At 44.9% G+C, this 20,388-nt stretch overlaps 1 protein-coding gene across 4 annotated transcripts in view; it reads left to right on the top strand.

The window, feature by feature from the left end:
• Positions 1-20,388, top strand: part of LOC138164975 (sterol carrier protein 2) — a 465,527-nt gene that overhangs the window by 389,782 nt on the left and 55,357 nt on the right. For all 4 annotated transcript variants that reach the window (XR_011169243.1, XM_069092989.1, XM_069092988.1 and 1 more), the window contains 3 exons: positions 5,072-5,203; positions 6,114-6,178; positions 17,689-17,815. Coding sequence is in view for 3 of the 4 variants with exons in the window: in XM_069092989.1 (XP_068949090.1) it covers positions 5,072-5,203; positions 6,114-6,178; positions 17,689-17,815 (324 nt within the window). In the remaining variant the exon portion in view is untranslated. The remainder of the gene's footprint in view (positions 1-5,071; positions 5,204-6,113; positions 6,179-17,688; positions 17,816-20,388) is intronic.

Genomic DNA, 20,388 nt, shown 5'->3' with positions numbered 1-20,388 from the left:
AATTAAAAGAGTCAGAATTAGGTGCTTATATGCAGGAGGAGCCGTCTTCACTATGATATTTCTATGAGGAACTCCTAGGGGGGTATCATAATATGCATTTGCATCTCCAATCAGGATAGCAGTTTTCATTACCTCCTCCTTTAGTTTTCTCATACAGTCTCTAAGTGAGTACCAGGGTCTGTCTCCCCTAGGCCACATAGATTCAGTTGGATATTGCTTTTTGCAACCTTCTGCAGCTAAAGCTAGAAGACTCGTTTTGTTATTTCCTCCTTGCATATGGTGATCCCTAAAAGCCTGGTGTACAAAAGGATTCTGACTGATACTTATGAATTTTAAACAGTCCTCATTGTCCAGTGTTATTCCTCCTGCGCCTTCATCAGTGATTCTTACTATCCAAGACACTAAAGACTCCCCCATTCTTTGGGTAAATCTACTCAATATATCAGTGATCTCCTGTTGAGTGAAATCCTCAATTATCTCCCTGGACTCTGTTTTGCCTCGGTGGTTCTCCTGCCTTCTTCTTCGTATGGGGAGAGCTTCTACATTAGGAGACTCCTCATCTAACCTTGTTCCATTCTCCTCACACACATTCTCCTGGAAGCTGTCAGGGCAACTCTGCCCAGCCTGTACAAAAGCTGCATGCACATTCCTTCTGCTAGTTTTTTGCTTCCTTTTAGCTACATGAACAGTAGCTTGCTCCTGGACCACATGAGTCCCTCCAGTTTGCTCTTCTGAGTACTGTGACACAGAAGAATCCTCAGGCAAACCAGCTGACTCCCTAGCCATCTGAGCTCTTTCCTTCAGCAGCTTATCCCTACTTTTACACATAAGGCGATAACTTGTTAGCAGCACCCAGCTTCTCCTGCACACTCCTGCCAGTTCTTTGCCTGGTTCTATGGGTATTGCTTTCAAACATCTTTCCAAATCTCCAGGTTCTCCCTCTTTTAGCCTTGGTTCCCAGTTTTCACAGGGCCCTGTGCTTTTAGCCCATTCTCTGGCTAGAGAGGAATAAGGCAAATCCTCCCATCCTGGAATAGCCATTTCTCCCTCTAAAGCCCCACTGCTTCCAAATAGAGGCCTGACATTTTGTGATCCCATCCTGGTCGCCAAATGTATCAGCAATGCCATATTCACAATGCCTATAGAGATTACAAATATGCTGATATAATTATCCATCACAAAATACTTCAGGTTTGCCATTTGGGGAAATAAACTAGAAAATTTATTAAGATACCAAAAGACTGAGTCCCAAAACCAGAAAGTGAAAGCCATCAGAGTAGTTATGACATTGGCACAGGTAGATAAAGTAAAAAGCACCCACATTTTCAAGCCTTTAAAACAGAACAGGCTACCTCAGGCAAAGGTCCTCCTCTCCCCACTCACAGCAACCACCCAGCGTCCGGGAAGAGCGCTCCCAGCAGCTCCGGCCCTTGGCAGTGCTCAGCCGGAGTCCTAACTCAAAAAAAAAAAAAGGCAACTGCCACCAACTGCCAACCGCAGGACCGTTAGCTCGGCTTTTTTTTTTCTCTTGCTCTGCTATGTCAGCACGTCCATGGGGCATGGGAGATCTTTAAATCCCATAACCCTTACAGTTACTAATTATCATACACAAACCCCTCCACCCCCTAGGTCACTAGTAAACTATTAATTCCATAATTACTCAGTACCCAAGGAGAGGTCTTTTCATCTTGACTTGGGGCCTGTTCTCAGATTCCCTGGATCCCCTTCCATGGTCCCAGATTCTACCTGGGTTCAGTGGCAGACAGCTCCCAGTTACTTGTCCAGCTCTCTGGGTAGGTCCTGCTCCATACTGAAGTCCACAGGGTCTGGTCCATGTCAGATCCTTCACCATGGCTGCTCCAGGGAATTCAAGGCTCAACCAAGTCACAAAAAGACAAAGTCTCAGCGTCCCAGTCATGTTTCCTCAGTAACCTGGGCTCCGGGCTCCTGGCTCCGGGCTCCTGGCTCTAGGCTCCGGGCTCCTGGCTCCTGGCTCTAGGCTCCTGGCTCTGGGCTCCGGGCTCCGGGCTCTGGGCTCCGGGCTCCTGGCTCCTGGCTCCGGACTCCTGGCTCCGGGCTCTGGGCTCCGGGCTCTGGGCTCCTGGCTCTGGGCTCCGGGCTCCGGGCCCCTGGCTCCTGGCTCTGGGCTCCGGGCTCTGGGCTCCTGGCTCCAGGCTCTGGGCCCCTGGCTCCAGGCTCTGGGCTCCTGGCTCCGGGCTCTGGGCTCCTGTCCAGAAGAAGCTCCACCACCACAAGTTCTCAGGACTCAGTTCTTCATTCTTCTGTAGCTGCTCTGCCACCAGATCTCAGTCTTAAAGAAATTCTGATTGTGCCTCTCTGGGGCTTTTCTTATATACACAGCATTAGCTACTTCCTGTTTCAGCGAGCCCCTTCCTGTTACATCAGGAATAAGGGTTCATACCTTCTGTTTCCCCAACAGAGGCTTGATCAGTTACTGAGTGCTAAGTACCTGCTACTTTTGCCAACACAAAGGGATCTTCATATTCAAATGACACTATCATTACACAAATCACTCTAGTATTGGCCAAGAATACCCCCATTGGGGTCACAAAGACTCGGCACGACTGCCATATAAATATCAGTTACTATTACTGTTGATATTATTGTCTGTTATTACAAAGAAATGAACAGTTCTGGAAAATTTGTCAGTAGATTACAAGAGTGCGACGTTAGATAATGGAATCGCACCTCCATGGCCTTCCATCTCTGCATAGAAGCTGGCAAATGAGTGTTTCCAGTTTCTTTCCTTGGTTAGAAATCCTCATCCTTGACCTCTCTGGAGAACTTGTCCCTGCTGACTGCTTTGCCCCATGGGCTTTTATACCTCTGCTGTCTCCAGGTTCTCCTCTTCCCTGTCTGACTCGTCCTCCTCAGCCATCTTTTCTGGCTCCTCATCAGTACCCTGCTTCCTAACTGCGGGTGTTCCTCAGGGCTGTCTTCTGGACCCTCTTCTCCTCCATGGGATTAGTTACTGTCTCTGTGCAGGTGACTCCCACATCTCTATATCCAACCTCAGGCTCTCTCCTGAGCTCCAGCAGAAGTCTCATGTTGTCATTCAATTGTTTCAATCATGTCTGACTCTCCGTGGCCCCTCTGGGGTTTTCCTGGCAGAGATGCTGGAGTGGTTTGCCATTTCCTTCTCCAGCTCATTTTATGCAAACAAGGTTAAATGGCTTGTCCAGGGTCACCCAGCTAGTAAGTGTCTGAGGCTGGATTTGAACTCAGGAAGATGAGTCTTCCTGACTCCAGGCCCAGCTCTCTGTGCACTATGGCGCCCCCTAGCTGCCGCACAGACATCTCACAATTCAACATTTGCCAGAAAGAGCCATCTTTCCCCGGCCCTTCTGAACTTTCCTGCTGTTATTGAGGATGTTTCTGTCCTTGCAGTCTCCTGTAGTCCTTCCTCACTGTGCACATCCAATCAGCTCTCAGCTCTTGTGTCTGTCTTAACATCTTAATAGCATTGCTCACCTCTGACTCCTTACCTCCCAGCTGAGTTCAGATCCTCATGAACTTCTTCCTAGACCAGGGTTGGCAGACTTTGGCCAAGGGCCCCTGGCCTGGCATTGTACTCTGCTCCTTGTTTCCCTGCCTCACAGCCTTCTCCTCTCCAGTCTGTCCTCCAAGTCACATCAACAAGCGTTTGTTAAATGCTGTGTGCCAGATGCCAAGCCTTGTCCCACTCCTAATCAGTAAATGCCAGGGACTCTCTCGTGCCTCTAGGATCAAAAATAAATTCCTTCGTTTGGGTTTTAAAGCCTTTTGTGGCCTGGGCCCAATCTGCCTTAGGAAATTTTCCCATGTTTCTTTCCTGTACCTTGACATCCCTCCCACATAGGGCTCCATCTCCTGCCTCTGGGTCTTGGCCCCGGCCGCCCCCGTGCCTGGAATGCATTCCTTCCTGGCCTGGACCTCTCACCTTCTACGCAAAGCCTTTCCTAATCCCCTTTGCTCTTGAAGTGAGCTACCTTGTGTGTATTTTGTATCTGTTTGTTACCTGTATACCTGGTGTCTCCTCCAGTATAGCCTAAGCTCCCTGAGGGCAGGGGCTATTTTTCACATGATAAATAAATATGAGCTCAGAAGGAAGGCTTTGACTGAGGAGGACTGGAGAGATACCGGCTCCCACTGTGTTTATGAAAAAGAATTTGGTGGAACAAACAGGGCATCTCCCACACAGAGGTTATGGTCATATCAGATTATTTTTTAAATGAGAACAGAGTGGGCCTCACATTCTTAGTAATAGGCAGGGCATGATATAGGGCCACATCTACTCACCCAACTTCTCTGTGCATGTTGTGGAGAACGTGACTTAAGTAAGTAGAAGACGGCTTCTCTGGGTGATTGTGTTATCTCTAAGCTTCTCTTTTTGAGATGCTGTGTTGATGGCATTTAGTTCAAGAATACTACAGTATTTCCTCGTATTGATCCACATCCTCCCAGAAGATAGAGGCTTTACCTGACACAGGAGGGAAGAACCAAGTGATTGACAAGTTCCTATGGCCCAGCTCACTGGTACGTGTATGGTGAACAGGTGCTTGGAGAATTGCAAGAAGCGAAAGATAAAAGATGTCTCTGTGCATTTCATCTGTAATTGTACTGTTTAAATTTTGATTTCTAGCTCTTTTGTTATGGGTGGCAGATGCCTTTGGTGAGTAGAGGTGGCCCTGTTTTACACCTTGCTTAGGACTAAGAATCAGAGGGTTGCTTTGTTCTCCTTTGTCAGATGCCCCTCACTTCACAGTTCTCTGAGCCTCAGCTTCCATGTCTGCAAAGCAAGAGGAATAATGCTCTCCCTCTTTTATAGAATTGTGGTAAAGAAAGAGATGTGTGAACTGCACAATCTGTTTTCAGTGTGATCTGTTCACTCCTGCTACTGTCATGATGGATTATAGCTCTCTGCTTTTGTACCTTGTCTTGGCCTAGAGGGTGGCCAAGTTTCTGAAGGTGGTGCTCTGGAGGTTTCTTGTTTCCCCCTGTGAGTCTCTGTATTCCTGTGGGATGCTGTTCCTTCTTAATCATTCCTTTCTGTCTGCTCTCTTCTACACAGGGGATTCCACCTGTGGCCAGAGGGCCATCTACCATAGCTTGGGATTGACTGGAATTCCAATCTTCAACGTAAATAACAATTGTTCCACTGGCTCCACAGCTTTGTATTTGGCGAGACAGCTGATCCAGGGCGGTAAGACACCTGGGATTTGTGTTAGGGTTTCTTGGCATAGGGACCATGGGGCAGTGAGTCCCTGGGCCTAGGTGGACTTTCTTAGTGTAGCAACTGTGCCTGTGTCTCCTAGGAGCCTCGCTACAATTCTGGAAGGGAGGTGATTTTATTCTGATTTTTCAGATGAAGAGACTGAGGCTGAGAGGGTCAGTGACTTGCCCAGGGTCACTCACTCAGATGGGAAGCGTCTGAAGCTGGCCTGGAACTCTGAGTGTTTGTGACTCCTGGCCCAGCACTCTGCACAGCGCCACCTGGTGGCAATTTATTCTTACTTACTATCTCAGCATGAGAATATTAGTATTTAAAAAACCGTTGATGGCCCTGGTACCGTGTTTCCCCGATAATAAGACACTGTCTTATTATTTTTTTTGGAAAGAAAAACACCAGAGGGCTTATTTTCAGGGGAGGGCTTATGTTGTCCTGCCTCAGCTCTCCTCCATGGCACTGCTCTCAATGGTGCCAGCAAGCAAATCACTGGGGAAGAACAGGATGATGCGCTCACTGCTGCAGCTCTGATTGGATGCAGCTCGGAGTGCGGCGTTCACGGGAAGGGGGGGGACGGTGCATACAGAGGGTACCGTAATGTAGCGTGTAGCGCAGGGGATCACCTTCACTACAGTAGCAATCTCAATAGGGCTTATTTTCGGGGGGAGGGCTTATTTTAGAGGAATCTTACACAGTAAGGGGAGGGCTTATTTTCAGGATAGATCTTATTATTGGGGAAACATGGTAGTAACCCCCAGGTGTATTCTGCACTTTAGACAAGGTTTGTTTTCCTGCCATGATTAATGAACTTGAATTTTTTCTAAAAAACTATGCTTCTGAATATTTGGAGATGTTGCTCTAACAAATCCCTAACTTTTATTTCCAGGCTTGGCAAACTGTGTCTTGGCACTTGGCTTTGAGAAGATGGAAAAGGGCTCCCTTGGATCAAAAGTGAGTGTCATTTGTGTTTCAGGTCTTTACGGTAGAAGGACTTTCACACAACTTTACATACATATCAGACATACTCTTTATGGGAGTAATGGCTGGCATTTCACTAGTGCTTTATATGTGATCTCCTTATTTTTTATGGTGTGAAGATTTACATAAGATTAGGACAAAGGCTCGCCTATCAGCCAAAACACCACTTTAGCCCATTAAAAAAGTTCTATCCAGAACACTGGCCCTGGAGTCAGGAGGACCTGAGTTCAAATGCAGTTTCAGACACTTAACGCTTACTAGCTGTGTGACCTTGGGCAAGTCGCTTAACTCCAATTGCCCTCCAAAAAAAAAAGTTCTGTCTGTGCAGGTTTCCTCTCATGTGCTACTCTGATACCTCATCATGGCAGGGATTTGACCGAGGGCCAGGGGCACAAAATCTCTGAGTGGGCAGGGCCCTCAAAGGGGTGTAGGCCAAGCTGCCTCACCTGCCTGAAACCCCCTTCATGCCCTTCCTTCCCTTCTGGGAAGGGCCACCCCCCTCGCTTTGGGATGGCTTTAATTGTTTGGAAGTTTTTCATCAAACATTTGGCCCCTTGCATCTTCTGATTGTTGTTCTGGGTTCTGCTTTTAGGGCGTGAGGGGGACATGTCTAAGCCCTCTCTCCCATGATAACCCTTACCTTTACCCGTTATATGCAGACATGTTTATTACACATACACACACGTTCTTATTAAGCACCTAAGCTGTCCGAGGACCTTTGATAGGATACAGACAGAGACAAAACAGCCCCTGTAAGCAAGGGTGCTTACATTCTGCTAGAAGGACCCACCAGGCACACTGTAAGGAGACACAGAGTGTGTACAAATCAACTCAAAGTACTTTCAAGAAGGGGGAAAGGGTGGGATGAACTCCTTGTAGGTTGGGATGGTTTGAGCTACAGAATCTGTATCCTGAGTGTAGCACCTGGCAGGGCCCCCCGGGAAGCACTTGTCAGATTGGCAAGTAGCCCAAAGCTAGGGGACACAGCTAACACACTTGACCACAGTTCTCAAAGGGCCCAACCAGGCTGTGTCCTGTTTTGTGTGGCCCACAAGTTAAGAATGGCCAGAGCCAGCCTTTGGGCTGTGGTCCGCAGGCCCCCGGGCTGAGCCTAATGAGATGAGAGATGAAGGAGGGTCAGTGGCCTTTGCCAGGCTCTGTGACATGTGCTTAGGGTTGTCTGGTTATCCCTCCCCCCAGCTGTACTTGTGCACTTGGTTTTCTGGGCTCAGAGGCGGTAAGTTCTCTGTACTCGACCCAGTTCTCATCGCGGTTAATGTGGCCACAATGCTCCAGCTTGTTTGGCAGCCATGGCATTTCTTTATTGCATTAGTTTTCCCTTTCACCTTTGTGCAGTCTGAAAATTATCTGTTGATAAGCAAGTCATCTGGGCCTTTATCCAAGTCACTGAGAAAAACAATGAAGAAAACAGGTCAAGGGTCAAGAGTAGGCATTGCATCAAAGGTCTCCTGCCAGTTGGCATGGATCCTCTAATTACTCTTCCTCAAGTTCATTTGTTTGGACCTTTAAAAGTCTACCTAGTATCACTTAGCCCACATCTCTCCATCTTGTCCATTATACTGTCCTGGGAGACACTTTACCAAGATGCAGGTACAGTATTGTATTTCCATGGTGTGCCCTGGGTCATTGGCCCATGGATCCTGTTAAAAAGTAAATGAGGTGGGGTGTGATCTTGGGCAAGTCACCTAACCCCAATTGCCCTGTAAGAAAAGCCCAAACAAACAAAATGTAAATAAGGTCAGTTGGCCATGACTTCTCTCCCTGCCCCACAAAGTCATGTGTCAAACTTCCTCATCAGTTTCTCTTCCTAATGGTTCACATGTCGTTTCTTTGACACTCAGCCTAAAATTTGAGGAATTGAAGTCCAGTACTTGTCTTTCTTCGGTCTTGTAACCCATTTCCCCTTTTCCAAGTGGGCCTGTCATTGCATCAGTGGTTTGCTTGAGTCCTCCAAGCCACAGTCTGGGCCTGGAACTCCTCCTTTCCCCCTTTCTGGAGGATTGGCATCTGTTGTGCCCCCATCCTAATATGTTTCTGTTTCTCTTCTTTGTTGTTTCTGGAATTCCAGGATCGGTAGAGAGGATTCCAGTGATCATATATGCTTGTAATATATATGATCGCTTTATTTCCCTTTAAACACTTCCTTTTGAATAAGATGTAATGGTAATAAAAGTAACAGTCATCTGCAAGCTGGCATTTCTGTACCCCTTCACTGTGCACCTTGCCCTTTGCCTCTGGTCTTTCAGCTGAGCCTCAGCCAAGACCCTCCTCTGAGCTGGGTCCTGTGGCTATTGATGAACCCATTGTACAGGTGAGGAAATGGAGTCTGGGAAAGCTTAAGTGACTCTCTGCTCCGTAGCCTGGTCACACAGCCCAGTGTCTGCTTTGATTTAAGATCACTAGTTACCTTGTTGGGGCCACATGGGAGAGAGTAGCTGTCTACACACAGAGTGAGATCTGTCAGAGATTGGTCCAACATCGTTAATGTGTATTCCTTCATTTGAATATGCTTGTCTTAGCTCCCCAGTGAAGTCATGAGTTCTTTAAGGCTTGGGGCTTCTTCTGATTTGCTTACTGTCCTGGGAGCATGGAGAATCGTCAGCCCATGGTTCTTGGCTTCTGGCAAATGTGTAAACCGCGGATAGGAAGCCTCCTGGGCATTACTCTGGCCCTGAGACTGTAGCACAAAGGCATATATTTTTTAAAAAGTTGCATTGATGCTCCCCCACTCCCACTTAGCTCTTATGCCCAGAGAAAAATAATCAAAACCGGCCGACCCAGCAGTCATGTGTGGCTACCGGTGTGACCTTCCTTCTATGGTCTCTCACTCCCAGACCGAGAAGAGTGTTTCATTATCTGTTCTCTAGGACCCAGAATTTAAAAGATGCATTTAATTCATGTATTAAAACTGGGTTCAACTTCAACTGAGTGTTGTTCCTTTACATAATTGTAAAAGGTGTGTGTGTTGTTCTGCTTTCTTCACTTGCCACTGGTTTATACAGATTTTCTCAAGGAAATAATGTCTGCCCTGTTGAATTTGTTATGCCTGTCCCATTTATTTTGGTGCTTCTCAAGATCTGAAGGGTCAGAGAAGCTGAAAAATGGTGTGTGCAGTACTCCAGGAGCAGCCAGGTCGGAGAAGTACTTGGCCTTCACAAAGATTTAGCCTTTGCCTTCTCTCCTGGAGACAGGCCCTTTCCTTTCACTTTCTCTTGCTCTGGGTGCTTTTCCCTGTCTTTCTCCCTCTTGGTCTCTGTCTGTTGCCTTTTCCTTCTGTCTCTGTTCCTTCTGATGTTTCTTTCCTGACCACATTCTTTCATTTATTGGCTATGATGTGAGCCAGATTTATTGCATACAGCTTTATATTTTTTGTTCCTCATTTTAGAAGCTGGTAATTTGAATGTTTGTGGTTGTGTCAATGTAAAAAATGGATTGTTTTTTGCTTCAGTGTGGAATTGGATATGGGTCATTATTAATTTTTGATAGAAAAAAGATCATCAATCATGGACTGAGCTGCCCAGGATTCTTACCTGCGACTTCTTCCCGTGGCCAGCCAATTGTGGAGATCTCATAAACTCTTACCACTTCCTAATTAGTGTTTATCATCTTTTTGGTTCATCTCTTCCTTGTATTCAACTACAGTCTCTTCTGCTATAATTTATTTTTTTTCTACCATGTAGAATGCTTGTGATTAACATTTCCCATCAGACTCCTTCCCATGTTTGAAGGGAGTGAACATGTCTACCTGCGCATTTCCTCAGTGTGCCCCATGGTCTGCTCTCCCTGGCACATAGTAGGCTCTTCAGTTGATTGTCTGACCCACTGATGCTTGGGGGCATCTCAAATTCATCAGGAGAAAACAGAACTCAGTGTTTCCCTCTGATCCTACCCTTCCTTTTTCTGTTGAGGGAGGCAGGGTCCTTCTAGCCTCCGAGTCATCCTGGATCCTTCCCTTACCCTCACTCCTGTATCCAGTCAGTTGTCCAGTCTTGTTTATTTTTTCTTTTTTAAAAAAATTTTCTTTTCTGAACTTAAATATAAAAAGAGCATTTCCATAAAAAGTAGAACAAAAAAGGGTCTGCAATGAAACGCTTCCTTGTGTACTCTCTGCTTTTTAAAAAAGTATGTAATGTGTCCTATATGTTTCTTTTGAAACTGTCTTGCCCACTTACGCTTCTTTCTGAATCCTCTTGTACTTTTGTGGCCCTTCCTTGGAGTGCCTCCATGACCCTTGTCTTTTGACATTCCTATTGCTACCAGCCCTCTAATTAAAAAAGAAGAAACCCGCACCAAAATCTTTCATAACAAATAAGTGAAAAACAAATTCCCCTAGGGCCGTTTCACCAGAAGCCTGTTCCCTATGTTGCATGTCCCCTCTGTGGCAGAAAGTGTGTAATGCCTTCACCTTGCCGATCTCTGCCCAAGACCGGAATTTTTAGTTAATTTCTTTCCAAGGTTTATAATCCTCACGTTGGTGGTTCTGGTTCTGCTCATTTGACCGCATTACTTCACGTTTTCCAGGATTCTCTGGATTTGTCTTGCGTCCTTTCTTATATTACTTTGCATTCAGATACTATCATCTTTGTTTGAGTGTTCCTTAGTGGATGGGTGGCCCTTGGATTCCAGAGCCCTGCTTTTCTCTTTCTTTTTACTCCCCACTTCAGGATCAGGACATTGTCCCTGGCATCTGCTTCCCCTCTTGTTTCCCTGTTGAGTTTGTGCCAAACTCTGTGTGTGTGTGTGTGTGTGTGTGTGTGTGTGTGTAGCCTGCTCTGTATGGTTCGTTTGTACACCCTTCTAATCCTTCCAGTTCTGAGAATGCAGATGCAGGAGACCAGTCTTCTTTGTTTCCAAGCCACTGTGTTCCTTCCATCTTCCCTTTTCTTTTTTTCTCTTGAAACCCTCAGAATAGAAGAGAACGGATCATATATTTTGCATAGTTATGGGTGAGAGATGAATTCTTAACCAAAGAAGGGATAGATGCAATTACAAAAGAGAGAAAACATAAATTTTGAAGAAGGACATGGCAGACTGCTCCAGTATCTTTGCCAAAAAATCCCCCCAAAACCCAAAGGGGGGTCACAGAGAGTACAAACTGAACACCACTACCACCATCATCACCATCATCATATAGTCCCTTTCAGCTGCTCAAATAAATTTACCTTTCTGGGTTACTCTTGTCTCCTGGGTTTGCATGTCAAAGTTGCTACTTAGTTTCCTTACATCAGAAATCCTTTAAAGTCCTCTCTTCCCTTAAAGGCCCATTCCTCCATACCCTTCCTCCTCCCTACCTCTAGTGGAATGATGATGAGCTTTTCAGATTAAGGTTTTTTTTTTTAAGATTAGGTAGAATGTAAAAACAGTTTTCAACATTTGTTTTAAAACTGAGTTCCAAATTCCCTCCCTCCCTCCCTCCCCAACTGTCCTCATTGAGAAGGCAAGCAACTTGATGTAGGTTATACGTGTATAGTCATGCAAAACATATTTCCATATTAATCATGTTGTATAAGAAGACATAGACCAAAATAAAAACCCAAGGAAAACAAAGTTAAAAAAGTGTACTTGGATCTGTATTTAGACTCCATCTGTTCTTTCTGTGGGGATAGATAACATTTTTCATCCTAGGTCTTCCAGAGTTGTCTTGAATCATTGTATTGCTGAGAATAGCTATGTCATTCACAGTGATCATCTTACAGTATTATTGTTACCGTGTACCATGTTCTCCTGGTTCTAGTCATTTCATTTTGCATCAGTTCATGTAAGACTTTCCAGGTTTTTCTGAGAGCATCTAGCTCATCACTTTTTATAATACAATAATATTCCATCAAAATGATACACCACAAAGTGTTCCCTATTCCCCAATTGACAGGCATCCCCTCAATTTCCAGTTCTTTGCCATCAGAAAAGAGCTGCTACACACATTTATGCATAGTTCCAAATTGCTCTACATAATGGTTGAATTAAATTGCAACTCTGCCAACAGTATATATTAGTGTCTCAGTTTTCTCATATCCCTTCCAATATTTGTCACTCTCTTTTTCTGTCCTGTTAGCCAATCTAATAGGTATGAGGTAGTACCTCAGTATTGTTTTAATTTGCTTTTCTCCAACCAATAGCAATTTTGAGCATTTTTTCATATGCTGTAGAATAGCTTTGATTACTTCATCTGAAAACTGACTTTATATTTTTTGATCATTTATCAACTGGTAAAGAGCTCACATTTTTATAAATTTGACTCATTTCTCTATATATTTGAGAAATATATATATATGTATATATATATATATATATCAGAAACACTTGCTTTAAAATTTTTTTTCACAGTTACGATGGCTAACTACATTTTACACCATCCCATTTCCCCCATTTATTCTATTTGCTCTCTACTTTCACTCTCTCCCTCCTCAGAAGGGAGGTAAAGGAACCACAAATTATTGTATTATTGCATTATTATTGTATTCTAAGCTTTCTGACTACAAGCCTTCCCCAATCCACCCTCCCTTCTGTGAGCAACCCCCTCCCTGCCCTGTCTTAATTCCTTCCTCTCCTACTTTCCTGTAGGGTAAGATAGATTTTTATGACCAGTTGAGTATATATTTTATTCTCTGAGCCAATTCCAGTAAGAGTAAGGCCCCATTTCCCCATCCATTGTAGTAGTTCTTTCTTGTTTCTTTTACGTAAGATAAAATTCACCCCATTCTCCCTATCCCTTTCTCCCAATGCATTCCTCTCTTACCTCTTAATTTTTTTTTAGATATCATCCCATTATATTCAACTTACACCTATGCCCTCTGTCTACATATACTTCTTCTAACTGCCCTAATTTTGAGAAAGTTCTTATGAGTTATAAGTATTTTCCCATGTATGAAAGTAAACAGTTTGATCACATTAAGTTCCTTATGATTTCCCTTTCCTGATTGCTGTTTTTATACTTCTCTTGAGTCTTGTATTTGGAAGTCAAATTTTCTATTCAGCTTGGTCTTTTCATCAGGAATGCTTGAAAGCCCTCTGTTTCATTAAATATCCATTTTCCCCTTGAGAGATTATGCTCAGTTTTTCTGGGTAGGTGATTCTTGGTTGTAATCCTAGCTCCTTTGCCTTCTGGAAGATCATAGTCCAAGTCCTCCGATCCTTTAATGTGGAAGCTACTAAATATTCTGTTTTCCTGACTGTGGCTCCTCTGTACTTGAATTGTTTCTTTCTGGCTGCTTGTAGTATTTTCTCCTTGACCTGGAAGCATTGGAATTTGACTGTAATATTCCAGGGAGTTTTCATTTTGGGATTGCTTTTGGGAGGTGATCTGTGGATTCCTTCATTTTCTATTTTACCCTCTGATTTTAGACTATCAGGGCAGTTTTCCTGGATAATTTCTTGAAAGATGATGTCTAGGTTCTTTTTTTGATCATGGCTTTTTGAAAGTCCAATAATTTGAAAATTATCTCTCCTAGATCTATTTTCCAGGTCAGTTATTTTTCTAATGAGATATTTCACATTGCTAATTTTTTCATTCCTTTGGTTTTGTTTTATTGTTTCTTGATATCTCATAGAGTCATTATCTTCTATTTGCTCAATTCTAATTAATAATGAATTCTTTTCTTCAGTGAGCTTTTGTGCTTCCTTTTCCATTTGGCCAATTCTGTTTTTTTTATTCAATTTTTTAAGCTTATTTTTAGTTTACAACATTCATTTTCACAAGATTTTGAGTTACAAATTTTCTCCCCATCTTTCCCCACCACCCCAAAACAGCAGTCCCACTGAATATCCCCTCCCCCGATCTGCTCTCTCCTATATCCTCCCCCATCCCTCCTCTGACTTTCCAGTAGGGCAAGATGGATCTCCAACCCCAGTGGCTGTGTATCTTATTTCCCAGTTGCCCAGTTCTGTTTTTTAATGAGTTCTTTTCTTCAGTGAATTTTGTGCCTCTTTTTCCATTTGACCATTCTGCTTTTCAAAGCATTTTTTTCCTCAATGGATTTGTGTGAGTCTTTTACCATTTGGCTTATTCTGTTCTTTAAGGTATTACTTTCTTCAGTATCTTTTTGTGGCTCCTTTACCAAGCTGTTGACTCTTTTTTCATAATTTTCTTAGGTCAGTTTTTCTTCTCAATTTTTTCCCCTACCTCTCTGATTTGATTTTTAAAATCCTTTTTGAACTCTTCCATGACCTGAGACAAATTCATATTTTTCTTTGAGGCTTTGGAGGTAGGAGTTTTGTCTTTGCTTTCTTCTTCTGAGTGTGTTTTGGTTTTCCTTATCACCATAGTAACTTTCTGTAGTCAGAATTTTTTTTCTATTTGCTCATTTTTCCAGTCTGTTTCTTAACTCTTTGCTGAAGTGGGTCTCTGCTTCCACAGTGGTGGGCACACTGTCCCATGCTTCAGGGGTCCTATTGAGCTGTTTGTAGAGTTACTTCTCGGGACCTAGAAGTTTTCGGTTCTCCCAAGGTGGTATGATCTAAGAAGAGGTGTTTCCCACTCTCCTGGCCTGTGCTCTGGTTTGAGAGTGTCCACAAGCATTCTTTTCTGCCCTGGAGCTGTGATAAGGGTCCATGGCCATAAGCTCTGCCGTGCTAGTTGTCCTTCCCACCTGGGACTGTCATCTAGGACTGTGACCTGGACCCAAGGATGGGCAAAGCAATAGAGTCCTGTCTCAGTGCTAGCAAAGAGACCCCCACAATCTCCTTCTGACCTTACGTCTGTGGGCTGAGGGAACCAGAAGCAGCCGCTGCTGCTGCCGATTCGATGGCCCCCAAGGCCTGCCCCTGGTTTGCTGGGGTCCTCTTTGTGCTGGCACAGTCTGCACTAGACTATGTTCCACTTTCACACAGGTACAACAGACCTTTCCTGCTGAATTGTTTTGGGTTGGAAAATGGTTTCATTCCATCCCTTTGTGGGTCCTGCCACCGCAGGATTTGTTTTAGGGCGTTATTTAAATATTAGGTTATGTTTGGAGGGCTTTGGAGGAGAGCTCAGGCGAGCCCCTTCCTTCTCTCTGCCATCTTGGCTCTACTCCCTCAGGTTAAGTTTTCTTGGTTGTAAGAATGTATTTTTTGCTTTTTGAGAGTATTGCATTCTAAGCTCTTGTCTCATTTATGGTAGAAGAAGGGAAGGGAATAAGCTTTTATTAAGTATCTACTGTGGGCCATGCACTGTGCTCAGTGCTTTACCATTCTTATTTGATCTTCACAATGATTTGTTATCCCCATTTTTTCAGTTGAGGAAACTGAGGCAGACAGCAGTTAAGTGACTTGCCCAAGGTCATATATAGTATATAGAAGATGTCAGGTCAAATTTGAACTCCAGTCTTCTGGGCTCCAGGCCCAGTGCTTTGTGCACTGTGGCGTCCCCTAGCATCTGTACTAGTAGTGGAAGCGGCCAGTTTTTGTGTGATCCGAACTGTGATTCTGTGGCACATGAACTCTTCTATGACTGCTTGCCCAATTTTTTCTCAGGTGTGGAAGCCCTGTATTCTGACTGTGACGTTTCTGGGACTTTTCCTCTGGGTGTTCTTTTCGGTAGGCAATCAATGAACTCTTTCTAGCTTCATTTGCCCTCTGGTTATAGTGGATCCGGGCGGTTTAAATTTGCAGTTCCTTGAAATATAGTGTCCAAGATTTTTTTTAAATTATGGTTTTAGGGAGTCTAATGACTCTTAAATTGTCTTTCCTGGAACTGCTTTCTAGGGCAGTTGTTTCTGAGGGCAGGTGGCTTCCACTTTTCTTGCTGTTTCACAGAGGTGTTGATTTCTGTTTTGTCGTCTGTGCAGTGTTTACATTTTCTATTACAAACTATTTCTTGTCCTTCCAGTTCTTTCCTCTAGGGTTTTTCTTCAGTTTTTCCCCCTCTTGTTGAGTTTCTCATAGGTGTTCCTGCAGGCCTCTTGTAAGATCCATTTTTCCTCTGAGTCTCTACTTGTACTATTGAAGGGTATAATTTGCTCCTTCCTAGTGGGACTCACAGGCATCCCTGGATCTACAAACATTCTTTAGATGTGATCTGTGGTTTGCTTATCTTCGCAGCCTTAGTCCCTGTCCCTGCTGCATTTGCTGGTGGGATGTTCAGCTTGCTTATGTCCCCTCCAGGCATCTCCTGCATCTTCTTTGCCTCTCTTTGGCATCTCAGGACAGAATGTTAGGAATGTAGAAGTCATTGGGCCCAGGGTGTTGGCACTGTTGCTCCCTGGGGGCTTCTGACAGCCTTGGGACTTTCTCAGGGGAGACCTTTACTTGTGCTTCCTCTGGAGACAGAGACCTGCAGCCTCCCCAGGCTCTGGCTGATCTCTGGTCGTGCTGGGAGGATGCTGGCTTGCTTGTCTGGGCTGGTGCTACTGCAGTCCCTATTGCCTGGGGGTTTCTGGTTGATAGTGAAGTTTTGGGGTAGAAAAATGATTTGATCTGTTTCTGACCTTTAGCATTCACCCCCTCCTTCCTCACTGCGGTTTCTCATTGGATTTCTTGACAGTTGAGTCTGGAGTGTTGTAGGGTTTTGCTGGAGCAGTCCTCTGGGGCTGTGCAGCCTTCGTCTCTTCAGAGCTGCCCAAGGCTGGTGATTCTTCCTCTGCAAAGTCTTTCCCATTTGTTTGTTTCTTCTTTACTCCCATAGCCACTGCCCTGCTTCAGAGCCTCATCCCTCCTTGCCCTGCTTCTGGGCCTCCCTCCATCCTCCACAGAACTGCCAAAACCCGCTGTCCTGCTTGGGAGCTCCCTGGGCCTCTTTTTTTCCTCTAGGAGATGACACTAGCCCCTTCTTTCCTTAAGACCCTCCAGAGCCTGGCTCCCCTCCGCTGTTCTAGACTTCGCCCATCATCTTTCCTCTTGCCATCTCCTGCTACTCTCCATCTGTGACAGCCCAAACTTTGTGTCATTGGCCAGACTGTCATTCCTGGAATGCTCTGTCACCTCCTTCACCTCCAGCTCTGGGAGTCCATCACTTTCCTGTCCATCTTACCCCTGTGGAAGGGCATCATCACTCACTGTCATTTCTATAGCGATGTGCACAGGATTATAAATGTGGAGCCTGGGGGCCAGGTTAGGACACTGAAGTCATAGAGGTTAAGTGACTTGCCTGAGGTCACATCCTTCTGACTCCAAATGCAGCACTCTCTCTGCTCTGCCATACCTTAGAATGTAAGCTCTTGGTGGGCAGGGGCTGCTTGGGTTTGGGGTTTATATCCTTAATACCTAGTCCAGGGTCTTCCTCTTAGCAGCTGAATAATAGATGCTTATCAAATTGAGCTGAATTTCTAGAGTGTGTCTGGAGACTGAACTTGCTTCTTTTGTCCTGGGACACTGGAGAGCAGGGCATTTCTGCCCTCTCTGGTCCTCATTCCTTCCTGGGCCGGTTAGGCATCACTGTCATTCCCCTCTGCCCACAAGTCTGTACTCGACAATAACTCATTTTCCTTTCACATTCCATCAGCAAGGAACCATTCAGTCAGCTCCTTGAATTTTTGATTTTCCCCCAGTACTTGGATCGGACCAATCCAATGGACAAGCACATAGAGGTGTTGGTGAACAAGTACGGCCTGTCTTCGGCTCCCGTAGCAGCTCAGCTTTTTGGATGTGCCGGCAAAGAACACATGGAGAAATACGGTACCTTCTGAAATGCTGCTTCAGTATGATTGGGCAAGGCAGACTTGTGGGGGAACCTGACCACTCTGGTCTCTGCCAAGCAAGGACCCAGCAGGGTTCAAGCTGTGGCCCTTGCTCTCACAAAGCTCATAGATTGTTGGCCACGTACCAGTGGGCAGGAAGGTGCACACGGGGATCCCTTTTTAAGCCCCTGGGGCACTCTGCTAGTTCCTGAGTGACTTGGATGACCTCAGTTCAGCTTACATGGTGTCCAGCTGGCTGGGATTTTCTTATATTATGTGGAGAGGACATGTTCATCTAAAATGATCTTAGAGCCTCAGCCCATGGCACTTCTTACTGCCTTGCCTTTCTCCATTGTCCTTCTGTGTCTCTGTAGCAGTATGGTATGGTGGGTGGTGGCAGCCTGGGTTCTGATGGCAGAAGATAGGCGCTGACATGTCCCCAGCAGGCTGAAACCCTTCATGCCGGGGCCCATGGAAGGGCTGTGCATCTGTTATCTGATGAATAACCCAATTCAGCCTGGAGCGGTTTTGCCTTAGGGTGCCTATGGGATGATGAATGTCACAGCCCTAGCAGCTTTCCAAGGGGTTGAGGGTCTCTTGCTCCCTGTTGGCAGAGGGAATCTACATGCTGATGACATCATGGCTCCCTGAAGTATTGACTCTTACGTACTGATGTGTCATTTAAAAAGTGTGGCATTGTGTCTGCTGCATCCTCATGTCCTTCTCTGATGACTTGAGAATGGTGGTGGCTCTGGATTCTTAAGAGCCAGCTCCCTGGAGAGAAAGCAAGCTCTAGCCAATCCCCTGAGCAGAGAGGACCTGACAAGGAGGCATGAAGGTCCAGCCTTGCCCCGTTGTCAGGGCTTGCACCAGCAGCTCAGTCACTTGCAAAGGCTGCCTGCTACCATGTTTCCCTGATAATAAGACCTATCCCGAAAATAAGCCCTCCCCTTACTGTGTAAGATTCCTCTAAAATAAGCCTTCCCCCCGAAAATAAGCCCTATTGAGATTGCTACTGTAGTGAAGGTGATCCTCTGCGCTACACACTACATTACGATACCCTCTGTATGCACCGTCCCCCCCCTCCCCCCGGTGAAACGCACCCCGCGCTCCGAGCTGCATCCAATCAGAGCTGCAGCAGTGAGCGCTGTCATTCTGTTCTTCCCCAGTGATTTGCTTGCAGGCACCATTGAGAGCAGTGCCTCGGAGGAGAGCTGAGGTAGGACAACATAAGCCCTCCCCTGAAAATAAGCCCTCTGGTGTTTTTCTTTCCAAAAAAAAATATAAGACAGTGTCTTATTATCGGGGAAACACGGGTAATTCGTGGAGGGTTTATACTTAGGTTCCATCAGGAGAGAAATCAAAGATCCTTGGTATATATAAAGTCTTTTCTCTGGACAATCTACGTCCTTGTTTTTACTGTAAATATGTGGAGAGCATTTATTTTTGTTTAGCATTCAGAAAAACTAAGTGGTGTAGATACTGGAAAATAATTTTGGTGGGGGGGGATTTTTAGCTATGCTTGGTTGATTAATCCTACCTAGGTTATTTTCTAGGATGTTTTACGAATTTAAAAGAAAAAAAACCCCAACCATTTTGTTGCCCTCCTTACACCAGTCGAATGCTTAGTTTGTCAAAAGTTTTATGCCTACTATAAAGATGAGGAAACAGACTCAGAAAGTCACAAAGACTTGCTCATTTTCACATGGCTAGTAGGTGTAGAAACCAGGACTTGAAACCACTCTATCTTGCTGCTTCAGATGGCATTGTGGGTCAGACTGTGACTTTAAATATAAGACTGGAAAACATGTGGAAAGCAGAATGTGGTGTGTCTCCATTGTTAGTCCTGTTAAGTGTTAATATACACACCCCCCATTTGGGAAGGGTTTTCTTATTTCAGATTTTATGATATTTAAAACAAATGTCAAGAAAATGCTAAGACTGGAAACAAATTTTAGTTGGAATACTATTTCTCATTCCTGTGACCTTTCGCTGAATCTGAGGGTGTTACTTCAGAAGTGCTGAGAGCTCTTGCTATGCCTAGTCAGCATATACGGAAGAGTATTCATGTTTTTGAAACATTTTGAAAATGAGATTGATCCAGTTTGAAAGATGGAGTACTTCATCCTTGATCACTTGACCTCGAAGGGTGGGGTGCCCAAGTCTTGCAGAGATAGATAATCCCATTCCAGTCTGGGGAAGGTTCTTCCTTTCATTTAGCTGATGAAATCTTCCACCATTGCTTTCTAGTTCTGGCCTAGTCCAGTGTCATCCGGTGTGGGGAGTCAGGAATCGAATTCCCTCTTAGGCTTCTCTTCTCTATGCTAACTGTGTCTTTAGGTCATTTTGGTCCAGGCAGACCCCACACTAGGCCAAATCTGAGTGCTGCCAGTGAATGAGCCTTGCATTATTTTTTCGGTTGGTGTCCTAGTAAAAGTTGGAGCACCATATCTGTCCTTTGCTCAGATCCACTTGCTGCTGCTGAGGGCTCCTCCCCTTTGCCACCAGTCTGTATAAGTGTCTGGAGTGAGAGGAAGAGGCAGGATATTCAGTAAGCCTTAAAGAATGATT

This window comes from Petaurus breviceps, unplaced genomic scaffold (genome assembly GCF_028583685.1).
Source record: "Petaurus breviceps papuanus isolate PSGF00001 unplaced genomic scaffold, PetGlider_PUasm1.0 207, whole genome shotgun sequence".
Taxonomy (NCBI): domain Eukaryota; kingdom Metazoa; phylum Chordata; class Mammalia; order Diprotodontia; family Petauridae; genus Petaurus; species Petaurus breviceps.
The sequence above is the reverse complement of the archived record's forward strand: the minus strand, read 5'-3'. Positions and strand labels throughout refer to the sequence as shown.